General features: G+C 34.5%; 1 protein-coding gene across 1 annotated transcript in view; it reads right to left on the reverse strand.

Moving 5' to 3' along the window:
- Positions 1-235: 235 nt before the first annotated feature.
- Positions 236-13019, reverse strand: part of FAM83B (family with sequence similarity 83 member B) — a 72170-nt gene continuing 59386 nt past the window's right edge. The window contains exons 3-5 of the mRNA XM_012780780.2: positions 11584-11748; positions 10681-10805; positions 236-5301 (exon numbers count right to left, since the gene is read on the reverse strand). Of these exons, the coding sequence (XP_012636234.2) occupies positions 3009-5301; positions 10681-10805; positions 11584-11748 (2583 nt within the window). The 3' untranslated portion in view covers positions 236-3008. The remainder of the gene's footprint in view (positions 5302-10680; positions 10806-11583; positions 11749-13019) is intronic.

The following is a 13019-nucleotide window of genomic DNA, read 5'->3' on the forward strand; positions in this document are numbered from 1 at the left end:
GCTGTTTAAGGGAAGTGTATTGTCCCTGGATATTAAATATGGGTAAGTTATTATATGCAGTATAATTACTAATCAAAATAAGTGTTTTAGAGAAGATTTCAAAACTCACAGAGAAATCTCTGACAATGTGTACAAATCTAAATTCCTGATTATAAGAACTAACTGAAAGAGTGAGCTTGAATGAAGAGATCCAGGATGTGAAGATAAAATAGCAACAAACAACTTACAATATATTGATGTTTGTACAAAATTATTTATTATTTATTTGCTGATTTAAAAACAAAAGTGAATTTGGAAGAATATTTCTTTGTAACATTGTATATATATAAAAAGTTGAGCTACTTGTGAGGCTGGGCCATGGGGGTGGGGATCACTTGAGCCCAAGAATTAGAGTCCAGCCTGGTGACACAGGGAGACCCCCATCTCTAAAAAAAGAAAAAAAAATAGCTGACAAGTTGACTCTTTGGTTTTCATTTCATCCTTTTTGTCTTAAATATTCTAAAACCTACCTGAATATTATGATAAAGTTTTTTTTTTTTTTTAAACAGCATCACATAAGTCAACACATAAGTCAATATAAAACAATTCTACTTTGTATCCCTTAGGCATAGGCACATTAAGAATCAACAGTTATTCACAAACCACAGAAATATCTGTGGGATAATACTTGAATAACTAGAGAGATCTTGAGTCAAGTTGAATACAAACAGAATTCATTTTTTTTAAATCTTTTTCCATTGTTTATCTAGATCACACTAGACATTATCTCGACTAAACCAGATATTTGCTTCCACAAGTATAGACTGACAACATATACCCATACCTTAACACATCATGTCAGAATCATGGCCAATCTCCATCATTATAATAGAGGGATGATATCAGTGTATTCAGGATATATGGTCACTTACACTATTCTGAAGCCATCTGCCGAGAACTACTTTGAAATCATACCTACTTTCTTGAGTTTCTGCTTATGTATTAATGTACAGTACTATGCAGAGTAAAATTATATTATCAAACTTTAATATGAAAGTACATCTAAGTAACATTATCTTTCCCTCAACATTAATATGGGAAGAAAAAGGAAGTATATATTTTGAAACTATTACATCCACAACCTGTGATAGTATCTGTTTTAAACTGAAATGTTGAGTACAGTTTTTGAAGTATCGTGTTCTTGGTCAGTCTTAACTGTGGGGAGTTTATCAGTCATGGAAACTTGAGAAAGTTATTATGTACAGATTCTGACATACAAATGTTTATGGAGGAAAAAAAATAGAGGGAAAATAGCCAACGCAAAAAGGCAGGGGACAATAAATCTGCTATGCAAAAGCCTAAGTTTCCTGTCATGGGTGGATGAAATAAAGCATCATGCACTTCCCAATTCCATTGCAGAGGATGAGCTTAGGAATTATTTAAAAGGATATTTTCTATAAGCTATGTTTCCAGAAATTAAGGAAATTGCTGTACAAAAAGGTAACAGGCTTTTCCTTGTAATTAAACGTAATTAAATTTCTTTACACAATTTCAGCTTTAAACTTACATTGCACTAAATTTCAGGGCTTTCCATTTCAGAGCTGGCTAATGGTAATTATTAATAGTTCATTATCCTCTTAGCTCTGAAAGATTCCTCACCCAATACTAACCAAAAATGGGTAATATTAAATCCATCTAGTTTAGTTACCTGTGTGTTCTAGACTTTGTTAGGTTCCTCTTGCCCCCATTGTATTTTATCTTGTCATGTTTCTTTTCATGGCTTTTAAATACTATCGAAAATTATTTCATCACATATTCATATTTGACTAAAACTTGCATTTTTAAAACTGCCCCCATAGCAACTTAGAATATATTACGTAGAATGTTTAAAGTGATGTAAAAACACTTCATACTTCTCACATGATGCACTGTTTCTTGAATTCTGTCGTTTGTGAAAGAAGTAAAGCCAAGTTAAAGTCTCTGGAGTGGATATGGAGCTTTTATTTCATTACCCTAAGAAAGGCGAAGGGTGTCTCACGATCTGAACATCATCATCAAATAATGAAAAAACTAAGCCAGGCCCCATTTCTCATTTTCTGCAAAGTACTTTTATGAACACACTATGCAGTTATACCATATTTGGCACAACTTAAAAAAGAGCAAAAATTGTTGCAAGCAAAACATCTCAGCACTGTCATGCTAATCTAACATAAAAAAAATCACGCAGAAGTTTATAATTCTATAAGCATTTATACACCGAAAAAAAGGAGGGGGAATAGTTCAGGTTTTCTGAATTCCCACTGGCTTGATACAAATTTAAAGTAAAAAAAATGTCTGTAAAAGATCAGCAGCTGATAGGTAAGTAGAATATAGTCTCCCTGAGTTCAGAATAGAAAGAAGCACACCCTGAACAGTTTTCAAAGGCTCAGAAAGATAAATTCCAGTGAATGTAATTGTACTACACGAAGCTGACAATTTGCAAACAAAAATGTGCAGAGTTATATAGTTTAAAAATGGCACTATTGTTGCCCAAACAATTGTACAATGCTACACAGGAAAATTAATAAAACATTAATAAAATATAACAAATCTTGTAGAATTTAAAGTTAATTAAAAACACAAAAAGTTTTGTCCCATTTTCTTATATTTTTCAAGATATGAAAACACCATAAAAATGTGTTATAGAGGGTCATTGATAGTAGTATGATCCTCGTTTTAAAAGAAAAGACTTCAGAATGAATGCTTAAAATCCACATACCATCTCTCCACAAAAGTTTCTAATTAAGACTTTAAAAGATCTTCAGTCTGTATGTTTACAGAGAAAGTCCATTGATAGTGGATACTAACTTTATCACATAGAATAATAACTTTACATTAATACCCTGGTGAACATGTACATATACTTATAATTCTGTTCTTACAGATATCTATTGGCACATAAAAAAAAAACTGCCCACAGTATTCTTTGGACAAACATTTATAGCCTCATTCATTTTTGTATCTTAATAGCTATTTGAAATTACAGTATGTTATTTATTTTTGTGTATGAAGTTCCCAAACTTTTGCATAAATCCTCGAAACTTGTTTTCATTTGGTTGATATGAGTGGTAAACACCAGTGTTGTAATTAAGCATTGGACTGGATCTGCCATAACTGTTGCCCATAGTTGTAGATTTTATTTCTGGGCGATTTATACTGGTATTTGGCATGTTGCCTGTTGGCTGAATAGAGCTCTCGATCTTACAAAATGGTTCAAAACGACTGTAAACTCGCCGGTCGGTTGAATGGGATCGTAGAAGCTCACTGGGCTTCAGCCTTGGAGAAGGAGTCGGTCTTCTTTCAGGAGCAAGAACTGCTTTTATCTCTTTTGTATCTCGGTATTGGATCTGTTCCGTGTTAAATCTTGGGGCAGAAGCATCTCCCGCCCTTTCCAAGGAAGTACTTTCAACTGGACTTGGGGAAGGTATTACTTTATTACCTTCATCTGAATGTATTCCCTGAGATGAGCTAACTGTCACATCTTCCTTACTCTTGTGGATGCTGCCTTGGGAGTTTGATGAGGAAGAACGCTTTTTTCTAGGAGATGAATCGACTTTGGGTTCTGATTTCTTTGGTTTTTGATTTTCTTCACTCTCAGAAACTAATGTGTCGGAGCTACTACACATTTTATAAAAGGCAGGTGCTTTATTTTTGGATAGATTTTCTTTCTTTTCTGGGGTAAGGCTAAGTAATGACCTTAACTTCTGAGATCCCTTTTTCAAAAAACTTGGGGAGCCCTTAACTTCCTTCTTGGAAGTGAATTCTTTGTTGGGTTCCTCCTTATTCACATCAAGTAAAGCAGCGATGGAAACTGATTTGGAAGTGGTGCCACTTGGAGGTTCTCTCTTGGTAACCTCTTCCTCCTCTTCCACACTATGTGTCACATTGTGCATGCTTTTGGCACTTTTTAGCAAATCTTCTTTGGGTTTATCTGGTTGTCTCACTCGATTCCTGGTAAGTGTACTATATACATAATGCTTACTATTGCCATGATCTAAATTGGCTTTGGAGTGGTCAAAGAATGGGAAACTTCGCCTTTTAAGCAGATGCTCATTTTGTTGACTCTTTAGATTTTCTGTTGGCTTATTTACACACAAGGTTGTATATATATAGTTGTTTGATTCTGTGTGGCCATTTGTAGTTTGGTTTAAGACTGCTGACCGGTTTTCGGGAACCTGCAAGGTGTGCATTTTGGATGCTTCTAATTGCGCAGGGAGCTTGGGGATTGCTTCTGGCACGGGTTTGTCTGTCAAATGCTGTACACTTGTAGGGGTGTCTGGGACCTCTTTAGGTGTGTCACTTCCCTGGGAACCTATGATGGTTGAATTGGAGGAGCCCGTTGTACAACTGCTAACTTCCTGTTGCTCAGGCAAAGTTGGTTTAAATACAAAAGAGGAACGAAGCCGGGAATGAGTATAAAGGGCATTGGCTTTCAAATTCTCAAGACTATCACAGCCCTCAAATCGTTCAGCTAAAGCTGATCCATTTGAGTCAGGTGTAGCTTCAGAATGATCATTTAAGTAGGATTCAATTCTCCAGTTACGTAGGAATGACCTTGTGGTATGCTCAAGGGTTGGCATCCGTTGTTGCAAAAAGCGGATATGATTATCTGTGCCATTAAAAGACCTCCGCACGTTTGAATTCCTGTCTGCAAGGTTTGTTTTCTGCTGGGCGAGCCGATCAGCAAAGCTCTGGGCAGGTGTGTTCCTGTGGCTTGCACAGCCTCCCCGAGATGAGGAGGCCACACTGAGACTATCTGAAGGCCTTTTCCAATTGCCAGGTGGATTATTGCTTCTATTCAGAGCTCTGTTAAGCAGGAGGTACGGCGTCGTTTCTGGCTGTTCCCCAGCATAACTATGCCTTTTCCAATTTTCATTTATCTGACTAGGTTGAAACTGACGTACTGTATTGGGACCATTAAAGTTTGGAACAAACTGAGGTTTGTAGCCATGATTTCTGATGCTATATTTGTCATGTTCATTTTGAGCATAGATCCCTCTGTTTTTGAAGTAACTAGAATCTAGTTTATGAATTTTATCTTGTCTACCAAAAAGGTTTCTTTGGCTGGAAATGGAAGCTAATGAAGACATTGAATGCTGGTAAGTGCCGTTTTCCCAGAGTGCTTTGCCATGCTTCACTCTTGCTGATTCTTCCTGAGCAAATGAACTGGGGACAGAGGATTTGGCATACAGAGTTCTAAATTCTTCATCAAAGGACTCCACAAGTTGTCCTGTGATTATCTGCACCATGCTGAGGTGAGCTTTCTCAAACGACCACATATAGCTGAAAAAAAAACAAAAAATGGAAAATTTTCAACTTTGCTAAGTCAAAAGATTGGCACTAACATATAGTTCTACTAAAAAAGTAGCATTTAACGTCGACAAAAGAATGTTTTTTTGTGTTTATCTTGACTACCATAATTTAGGATATTTTCAATCATTGCATGCGTGCAATACATGTGTCTCCCCATCTTCATATTCATATTTTAGATAATAATTCAACTCAAGTTCAAATCCACTGATAATTTCTTATCTACCTTCCAGAAGTCCAAAGAAAAGCTTGGATTTTGCATCTATGCCTAGTAAGATTTTATGGAGTAAAAAATGAATTATGTTTCATATATAACATCCTGGCAGAATGTAGGAAAGCCAGTATTGGTGGAAAAGTTAAGAGACCTGGTTTTTGTTGAGTTGTAGCCACATGAGTTTGGGCCTCAACTTTCCTCATGTCCAAAATGAGGACATGGTCAGCATAGTAGGTACAATGCCTTATAGTTCTAATATGATACAATGTAAGATACATCTGTGCGGTATCCATGTATTTTAAGAGGCTCAATGTTTTCAGACTATTATCCCAGTGGCTTACTCAGTAGTTATAATTTAGAACACCAGGAGCTGTAAACAGGATTTGTGGGCAGCAACCTCAATCATTAAAGGGCAGATTTCACTGCACTCAGTGTGCATAGTAGTAGTAAATGTCGTCTCAGAAACCATGCCAGTCAAAATGACAATTAGGATCTTTTAATATGGAATATAACTTTTAGGAAATTAAAGTTTGTATGACTTTGCAGTACTCTATGGAACTCCCAATTCCTTTCCTAGAGTTTACAAGTGATAACTATTTTGAAATTTAAAATCAAATTTTACATCTGATTTTTGAAAACCTAGATGATGTGTATAGATAGAGTCACTGAACTGAAATCTAGATGAATTGCTAATATACTACACATCAAATAATGGTATATGACACAAGAGAGTAAATATAAAAGAAAAAGGAGACAGAGACATTCTCCACATCGAAGGTTTTTACTATTTATATAGGGCACACAAGAAATCTTTTTGCAGACAAAAAGATTAAAAGAATGCACAGAATAATCATTTAAAATAAATACATAAAATATCAAAACCAGCAGTGTGCCACTTAAGAATGTTATTCTGATATGCTTAATTTTATCTAGTATACCTTTGAATGCATGGTATGAGAAGGATATTTACTAAATGCTTTCTGTGAACATACTTGGGCCACCAGGCTTACTTAAAAGGAATGGTAGAAAAATGAATGACTAAAGAAAATTTCAATTTGACTGAAGATATGAATACAAATTATCTTTGGAACATCAAGTAATGGAATGAATAGTCAGCTATCAAGTATGAGGACACCCTGGGGGAAAGTGGGAGTTTTGTAATATTTTGATGAAGAATGAAGACTAGATACCCAGAAGTTCAGAGATAAAAGGTATGAGAGGACAATTTACGTGGAAGAAGAAACATATGGAAAAGAGAAGGAAGCAATAATGGCCATGGTTGGTTGAACATAGAAAATAGATTATATTTATCTGGATTAAAGAAGCTATGTAAGAAATTTATGAATCGGTGAGGAAATCGTGAAAGAAAAGCAAAAAGTTTTATTACATAGGATGTGTTTCCAAATTTGGATAAATTATAATAGAAAGAGATGTTTGAGGAATTATTTTTTCTAGTAGCTATTTGTGTACACTTGAAAGATGAGGGATTGAATTTAACTATGAAAAATAAAGTAGTTAGAATTAAGAGCTCAAACCAAAGTAGAAATTGGAATAATGAATAAAAATGTTGAGCTAGTAGAAAGAAGAAAGAATCAGAAGACTTTCATGTCATGAAAGATGTCCATAGATTATGAAATTAAAATAACCTCTGGGTATTGAGTGTAGCAAACTGAGAAGCTAGTGGTACTGGTGACTGTATGGCGATTGGAAAAGTTTCCCTGCTATGGTAAATCAGAAAATAACATTGTAATAAAATTTCAGGTAATAGGGAAGAATTCAATTGAATATATTCAATAAGTAAATCTGAGAAATTAGAGACATTCTTCAGGGTTTGGGAATGAGTTCATGTGTTTCTCTGTCATCCCAGGTCATCTGTATCATCTATATGCCAATAAGTACCAAATCTGTATTTTCAGGGATGACTTCTTCCTCATCTCTGGAATCAATGTCCAATCTCTACTTGCTAATAATTGCTGAGAAAACAGCAACTTTGATTACAGAGCAATACCTTCCCAATAAGGAGGATAACCAATTCAGTTTAGAGTGCCAGCCCATGTCAAGCCATAAATCACCTAGAATTATGAATTTCTGGACTTAAAACTTGGGAGAAAAAAGGAGACTTGGAAACAAAAGTGAAAAAAAAAAGTGGGAATTGATAAATCATGGGTCAAACCATCCAGGAATATGAGAAATACTAGGAACTACAGATGTGCTCCCAGTTTAAAGACCTGCTAGTCCAGATTAGACATCAGAGATTGTTGGTAGTTACTGAGCATTTGGAAAAGTCATTCATGTGCTGCAAAATCGGTGTGGTCAACTGGAAAATAATTGTAATAGATACAGAAAACAAAGACAATGAATAAAAATAAAATGGTCATTATTAACTTTGCTATGAAAAAGGAAACATATAAATCACTCCATAGCTCATCAATGATCAATTTTGACACAGTTTAGTAATTTAAACCTGGACTTACTTAACCAAAAATTGTGATAGAACTATATTGGGAGAATGAGGCCAAAATGGGAAAGTGGATGTGGGTGAGTAGAAAATTTAATTCTTCAATAATTATAATAAAAAACCAAGAGATAATATATGAAATTCAGAAAACAAAGAAAGAACAATATAATCACATTATTTAAAAGAATAGAATAAGCATCAGAAGAATTAATTAAAATAATTGAGCAGTTGTATCTGGTAGTCAGGACCAGGGGTGGATAGGAATGGAGAACAAAAACTTCTGTTTTTCTATTGCTCATATTTTAGTAACATTTGATTTTTCACATATGTACAGATATTTTTGTGCATAAAAAATTAACAAAGGACTCCCATCCCTCGCTACACATATACTTTAACACACTAGTCATGAAGTTGGGAGTGTGGTTATAAATTCGCACAGAAAAAGTAGCTTGAGAACTCTTAGTTCCTGGCTGGGGACTAAGAAGCAAAGTTCGTGGGGTGTAAGAAGAAACAGTCGACTGGTTGTAGCATGGATCTCAACTGTGAAGATCTTCATGTCTGATCAAACTCGGCACCTAACAGGCACCAGCTTCAGTGAAACTTATCGTTTGAAAGTAACTTTTATAGAGATCATAAGATTCAAAAAAATAGGAGCTTATAAAATTCTCTCGGTCCAAATTGTAGACAATGCTTTACTAAATATATTCCATATTTTCACTTAATTTCAAATGGGGTTATCAAATTCAAAACATTATTTATTCACATCGATTAACCCATACCTATGTGTTTTCTCCTGTCAATGTTGGTGTCATGTTATTAAAAAAAACTCCTCTTGTGTTTTCCTAATAAAACTGTCACCATAATGAGTGACCAATCAAACAGTGTGTGACTTTGGCAAACATGGATGCCAGGCCTCTCCAGGAATGGTAGGAGTTTAGAGCCCTGTGACATCCCATGGCAAAGAACTCTGAATTAACGAAGGCATTTTCAACTTGCCCATGAGGAAAACAATGGCAATACTAGAATATGAGGGAAGAAGGCTGTTTTTGACTAAAAGGAAATACATTTTTAACCAAACTAGTTCATGACTATTCCACCAGAGCTTGTTACAATATTGTTAACAAAAGGAAAGGTCCGTGATAATTAGTCAGGAAAATAAAAATGACAATGGATGATGACCATTAATTTTTTAAAGAAGTATAATATATTTAAAATGAACTTGAAAGAGCAAAGAGAATAGAGTTGTCAGATAAGAGTCTTCATGAATTTTTATAATCTACGGTCCTAGGAATTCCATAATCACTGACATAATAGTAACTTAAATTCTGCCTCTGGCCTAGGACAGAGATAGATACAGATTTTTTTTTTTATCATTGCTGTTTGATTTTCACCAAATTAATCTAAAGTAGCTCAGCTATAGGCATATCAACACATAGCACCTATTAATACCTACTGGTAACAAAACAAAATTGAGGTGAATTTACAGTTGAAAATAATCCTAACAGTCAAATTAAACAACAAAACTAACACTAATTATGATGAGCTTAAATAATAAACACCATTCTATATAAGTCAAGTGAACACTCATTTTTAATTAAAATTTCAATTCAAAACCCTCTAAAACCAAGTGGGTCTGAACAAATATATCCACATATAATGAGTCTTTAAAAGGACTCACTGATTTCAAGCACTAGCTGTAATTTCTGTTCTTAACAAGTGTTCATTTGGAACTCCAAACAGCATGTTTTTTAAAAAGGTTCCTGAGCTTAAAGGAAAAGTTAGCAGAAAGTAAGAGTTGAAACAAGTCCTAACATAATAGTTAACATTAGGGGTTTGGATCTATTAACTTCATTTAATCCTTACAACAATGACATGTGGGAGATTCTATGATTATCCTCATTTTACAGCTCAGTAAACTAAAGGGCAGCGATCAAAGTATTTTGCTCAAGGCAATCCAAAGCAATCCATTTCAATGTGTTACCTCCTTTTCATGGACTTTTTAAGTTATTAAGAGAAGAGACAAAGGTTTCCTCTTACACTGTCCTGTTTATATCCACAGCTGTCCTGGAGTCTTCCCTTGGTCTTTAATAATGAATTTATTCTGCCTTAGTGACCCAGCAGTTGACAAGGGTTTGCTGGTGTTTTTATCTGCCTGTTCATATAGCTTCATTATGTATCTGATTTAGGACTAATGTTGGGGATTTATTTATAAGGGAGTATTAGTGCTGTGCCTACACTCTGAAGCCAGCCTGACCTGGACTGGTCAGCCAGTTCTGCTTTGATCAGACTCTTAATAATACAAAACAAGAAAAGTCCATTCAACAGGTTTTTCAAAGTGGCAAACAGCTTCTATTTTTATGCACAAGTGTTTTCATAAGGAGCAAAACCACTTTTCGTGTTGGTGAGCTGTAGGGAACTGTAGGGAGCTATTTTCTCTGAGATATTAGTCAACCTCCTCATTTTCTGGATGAAGAACATGAAGCTGAAGAAGTTATGTGATTTACCTAATCTGTTTTAATGTCGTTCAGAGACAGAGCCATAACTCAAACCTAGGTCTCCAAGCTTCCATGCAAGTGTTCTTTTTTTATTTTCAAGAAAGCTAAACCGATGATATTAATATTTGAAACTAATAAATTATTTAAATGATTAATAACACTGATGGAAAACACAATGATCTTACCTGTAAGAACCGTACATCACTTTCTGGCAGTCGACTAACAAAAATTTCTGTTCCATTTTTCCACGGAATTTTGCCCCTGTTTTTGAAACATAGTTTTGGCCTTTAACTGTCCGCACGCGGATATTCTAGAATTATATGTAAATATGAAGTAAAAATTATGGCTAGAAAGGGGATATTTTCAAAAGCAAAATGCTTATTAATATAAAACCTCAATACCCCCCCAAAATCACCTGAAGTACATTTTTGAAAAACAAAAAATTTAATAAAAAGAAAATTTTTAAAAATCCTAAAAATTAAATACTTAAGAAAAATAATCACTTAAAATACATATATTAACATAGCTTAAATAGGAGATATTACTTTACATTTATACAGAATGGTTTCATAAATCACTTAGGATCTTATTATAATTAAAGCCTTTTGGGTTAGAGTACCATAATGATAAAATAACTAAAATTAAAACCTTTCTTTTAAAAACTCAAACATGACTGAACATATTATGCCAAATTGTTTTGATATGTAATACCTACTGAAACATAGAAGCATTTGAGTCAGTGCTTTCAAAGTTGTGTATATAAACTGAAGTATGAAGTACGAATAGTGGCAAAGTTAACTCAGAAACTTGTGTCCCACCTTCAAGAAAAGCACACTATAAAACACTCATGAAGATGTGTGTTTTCAATCACATTTTAAAAAGTACAGGAGATTTCCTTGATTGACTTCAAGTAAAAGGAAAAAAAAAGGTACAGGGGAACTGTCTGTGATCAATCAATATACCACCTTAAATATATATATATATAGTACATTTTTTCTTTTGCATTAATCTACCTTAGTATGCATTAAATTTAACTGAGATGAAAATGTTAGGCAAAGTACTTAATTAAGAAAAAGCAGAATTCTTACCCTGAGACGTTGAACTTGACAACCCTGTTTCTCAGTCATATTTAGAAAATGATTAAAATTGGACTCATCAAGCAGAATGTATACAGATATCCCTCGAGTTGATGCCTCAACTATTTCTTTGAAAATGTCCACATCTGTAAATATATCCATTACTAAAGCAATAACCTGTTAAAGATAAGAATATGAAACAATTTTAGATACTTACAAAGAAAGATTAACAGTAAACTTTCAGCAAAATAAAACAAAATTTAAAGATATAAATATACATATAAATATTTGTACAGTTTTCTAAATATAAAACTACATTAAAAATAAGCAAATTACTATATACAGATTTCCACCACTAAGTAATTTTCATATGAGCTTTAAGTTCAAGGGAATCTGCATTTCAGTAGGATTTTAAATGAAGCATGAATCCAAATCATGGGTTGCAAGGTTGCCTGTAGAACAGATGAAGGGGGAGGTGGCCAACCAGTATTACAGTTTTTCTTTGGAGTCATTTTCAGGGTAAAGTAAAATTTCTGGAACTAGTTGGTAAGAATAAAGGTCTTGAGAAACTGGGACAGAGCAAAATATCTTCTAGAAATAGAAATATATCTAGGAAAGGATAAAATGTGGAGAAAGGGTATAAGAACACTTGAAAACCATAAAATTAAATATGAAGTCATCCCGTGGCACACGTGTGGGATTGGTCCCAAGACCCCCGCATATACCCAAATCTACACATACTCAAGTCTGGCTATTGGTTCTGCAAAAGCCACATATAAAAAAGGTAGGCCCTCCATATAAGTGGGTTTTGCATCCTGCAAGTGTATTTTCTATCCATGATGGTTGAAAAAAATCCAAGTAAAAGCCAACCTACACAGTTCAAACCCATGTTTTTCAAGGGCCAACTCTACCTGCCTAAAATTAGCTTAGCAGACAGAATAAGCAAAAGAAAAAAAATGAATAAAAAAGGTATTTAGAAAGTAAATGCAGAGGAAAATGCCCTAAAGAACAGGCCCTTAAAATGTTAAGAGTTCTTTTGGATTGCTGGAAAAAGAACCATAATTGACTCTGAGAACAATGAGAGGGAAATAATGCTGGAAGAAGAAGAAGAAAAAAAAGATGACCAAGGAACCAAGCTCTGGGACACTCCCAAGTGAAGAGGTCTAACATAAAAGGAGGTACCAGCAAAGGAGATTGAGTAAAAGAGCAGGTGGAATCCTGAATGTCAAGCAAGGGCAGTGTATCTGTAAGGAGCACGATGTACTCAAGAGGCTCAAATCGGACTGCGAGGCCAAGTGTGGTTTTAGTGGAGTAGAAATAGCAAAAGCATGATTGGAAGGTATTTAAGTGAGAATAGGGAACAGATACTGGATATAACAAGTACAAACAACTATTTTTGTGTAATTTGGCTATGCTAGGAAATAGAGAAATGAAGCCATAGCTGTGGG

Source organism: Microcebus murinus, chromosome 5 (genome assembly GCF_040939455.1).
Source record: "Microcebus murinus isolate Inina chromosome 5, M.murinus_Inina_mat1.0, whole genome shotgun sequence".
NCBI lineage: Eukaryota > Metazoa > Chordata > Mammalia > Primates > Cheirogaleidae > Microcebus > Microcebus murinus.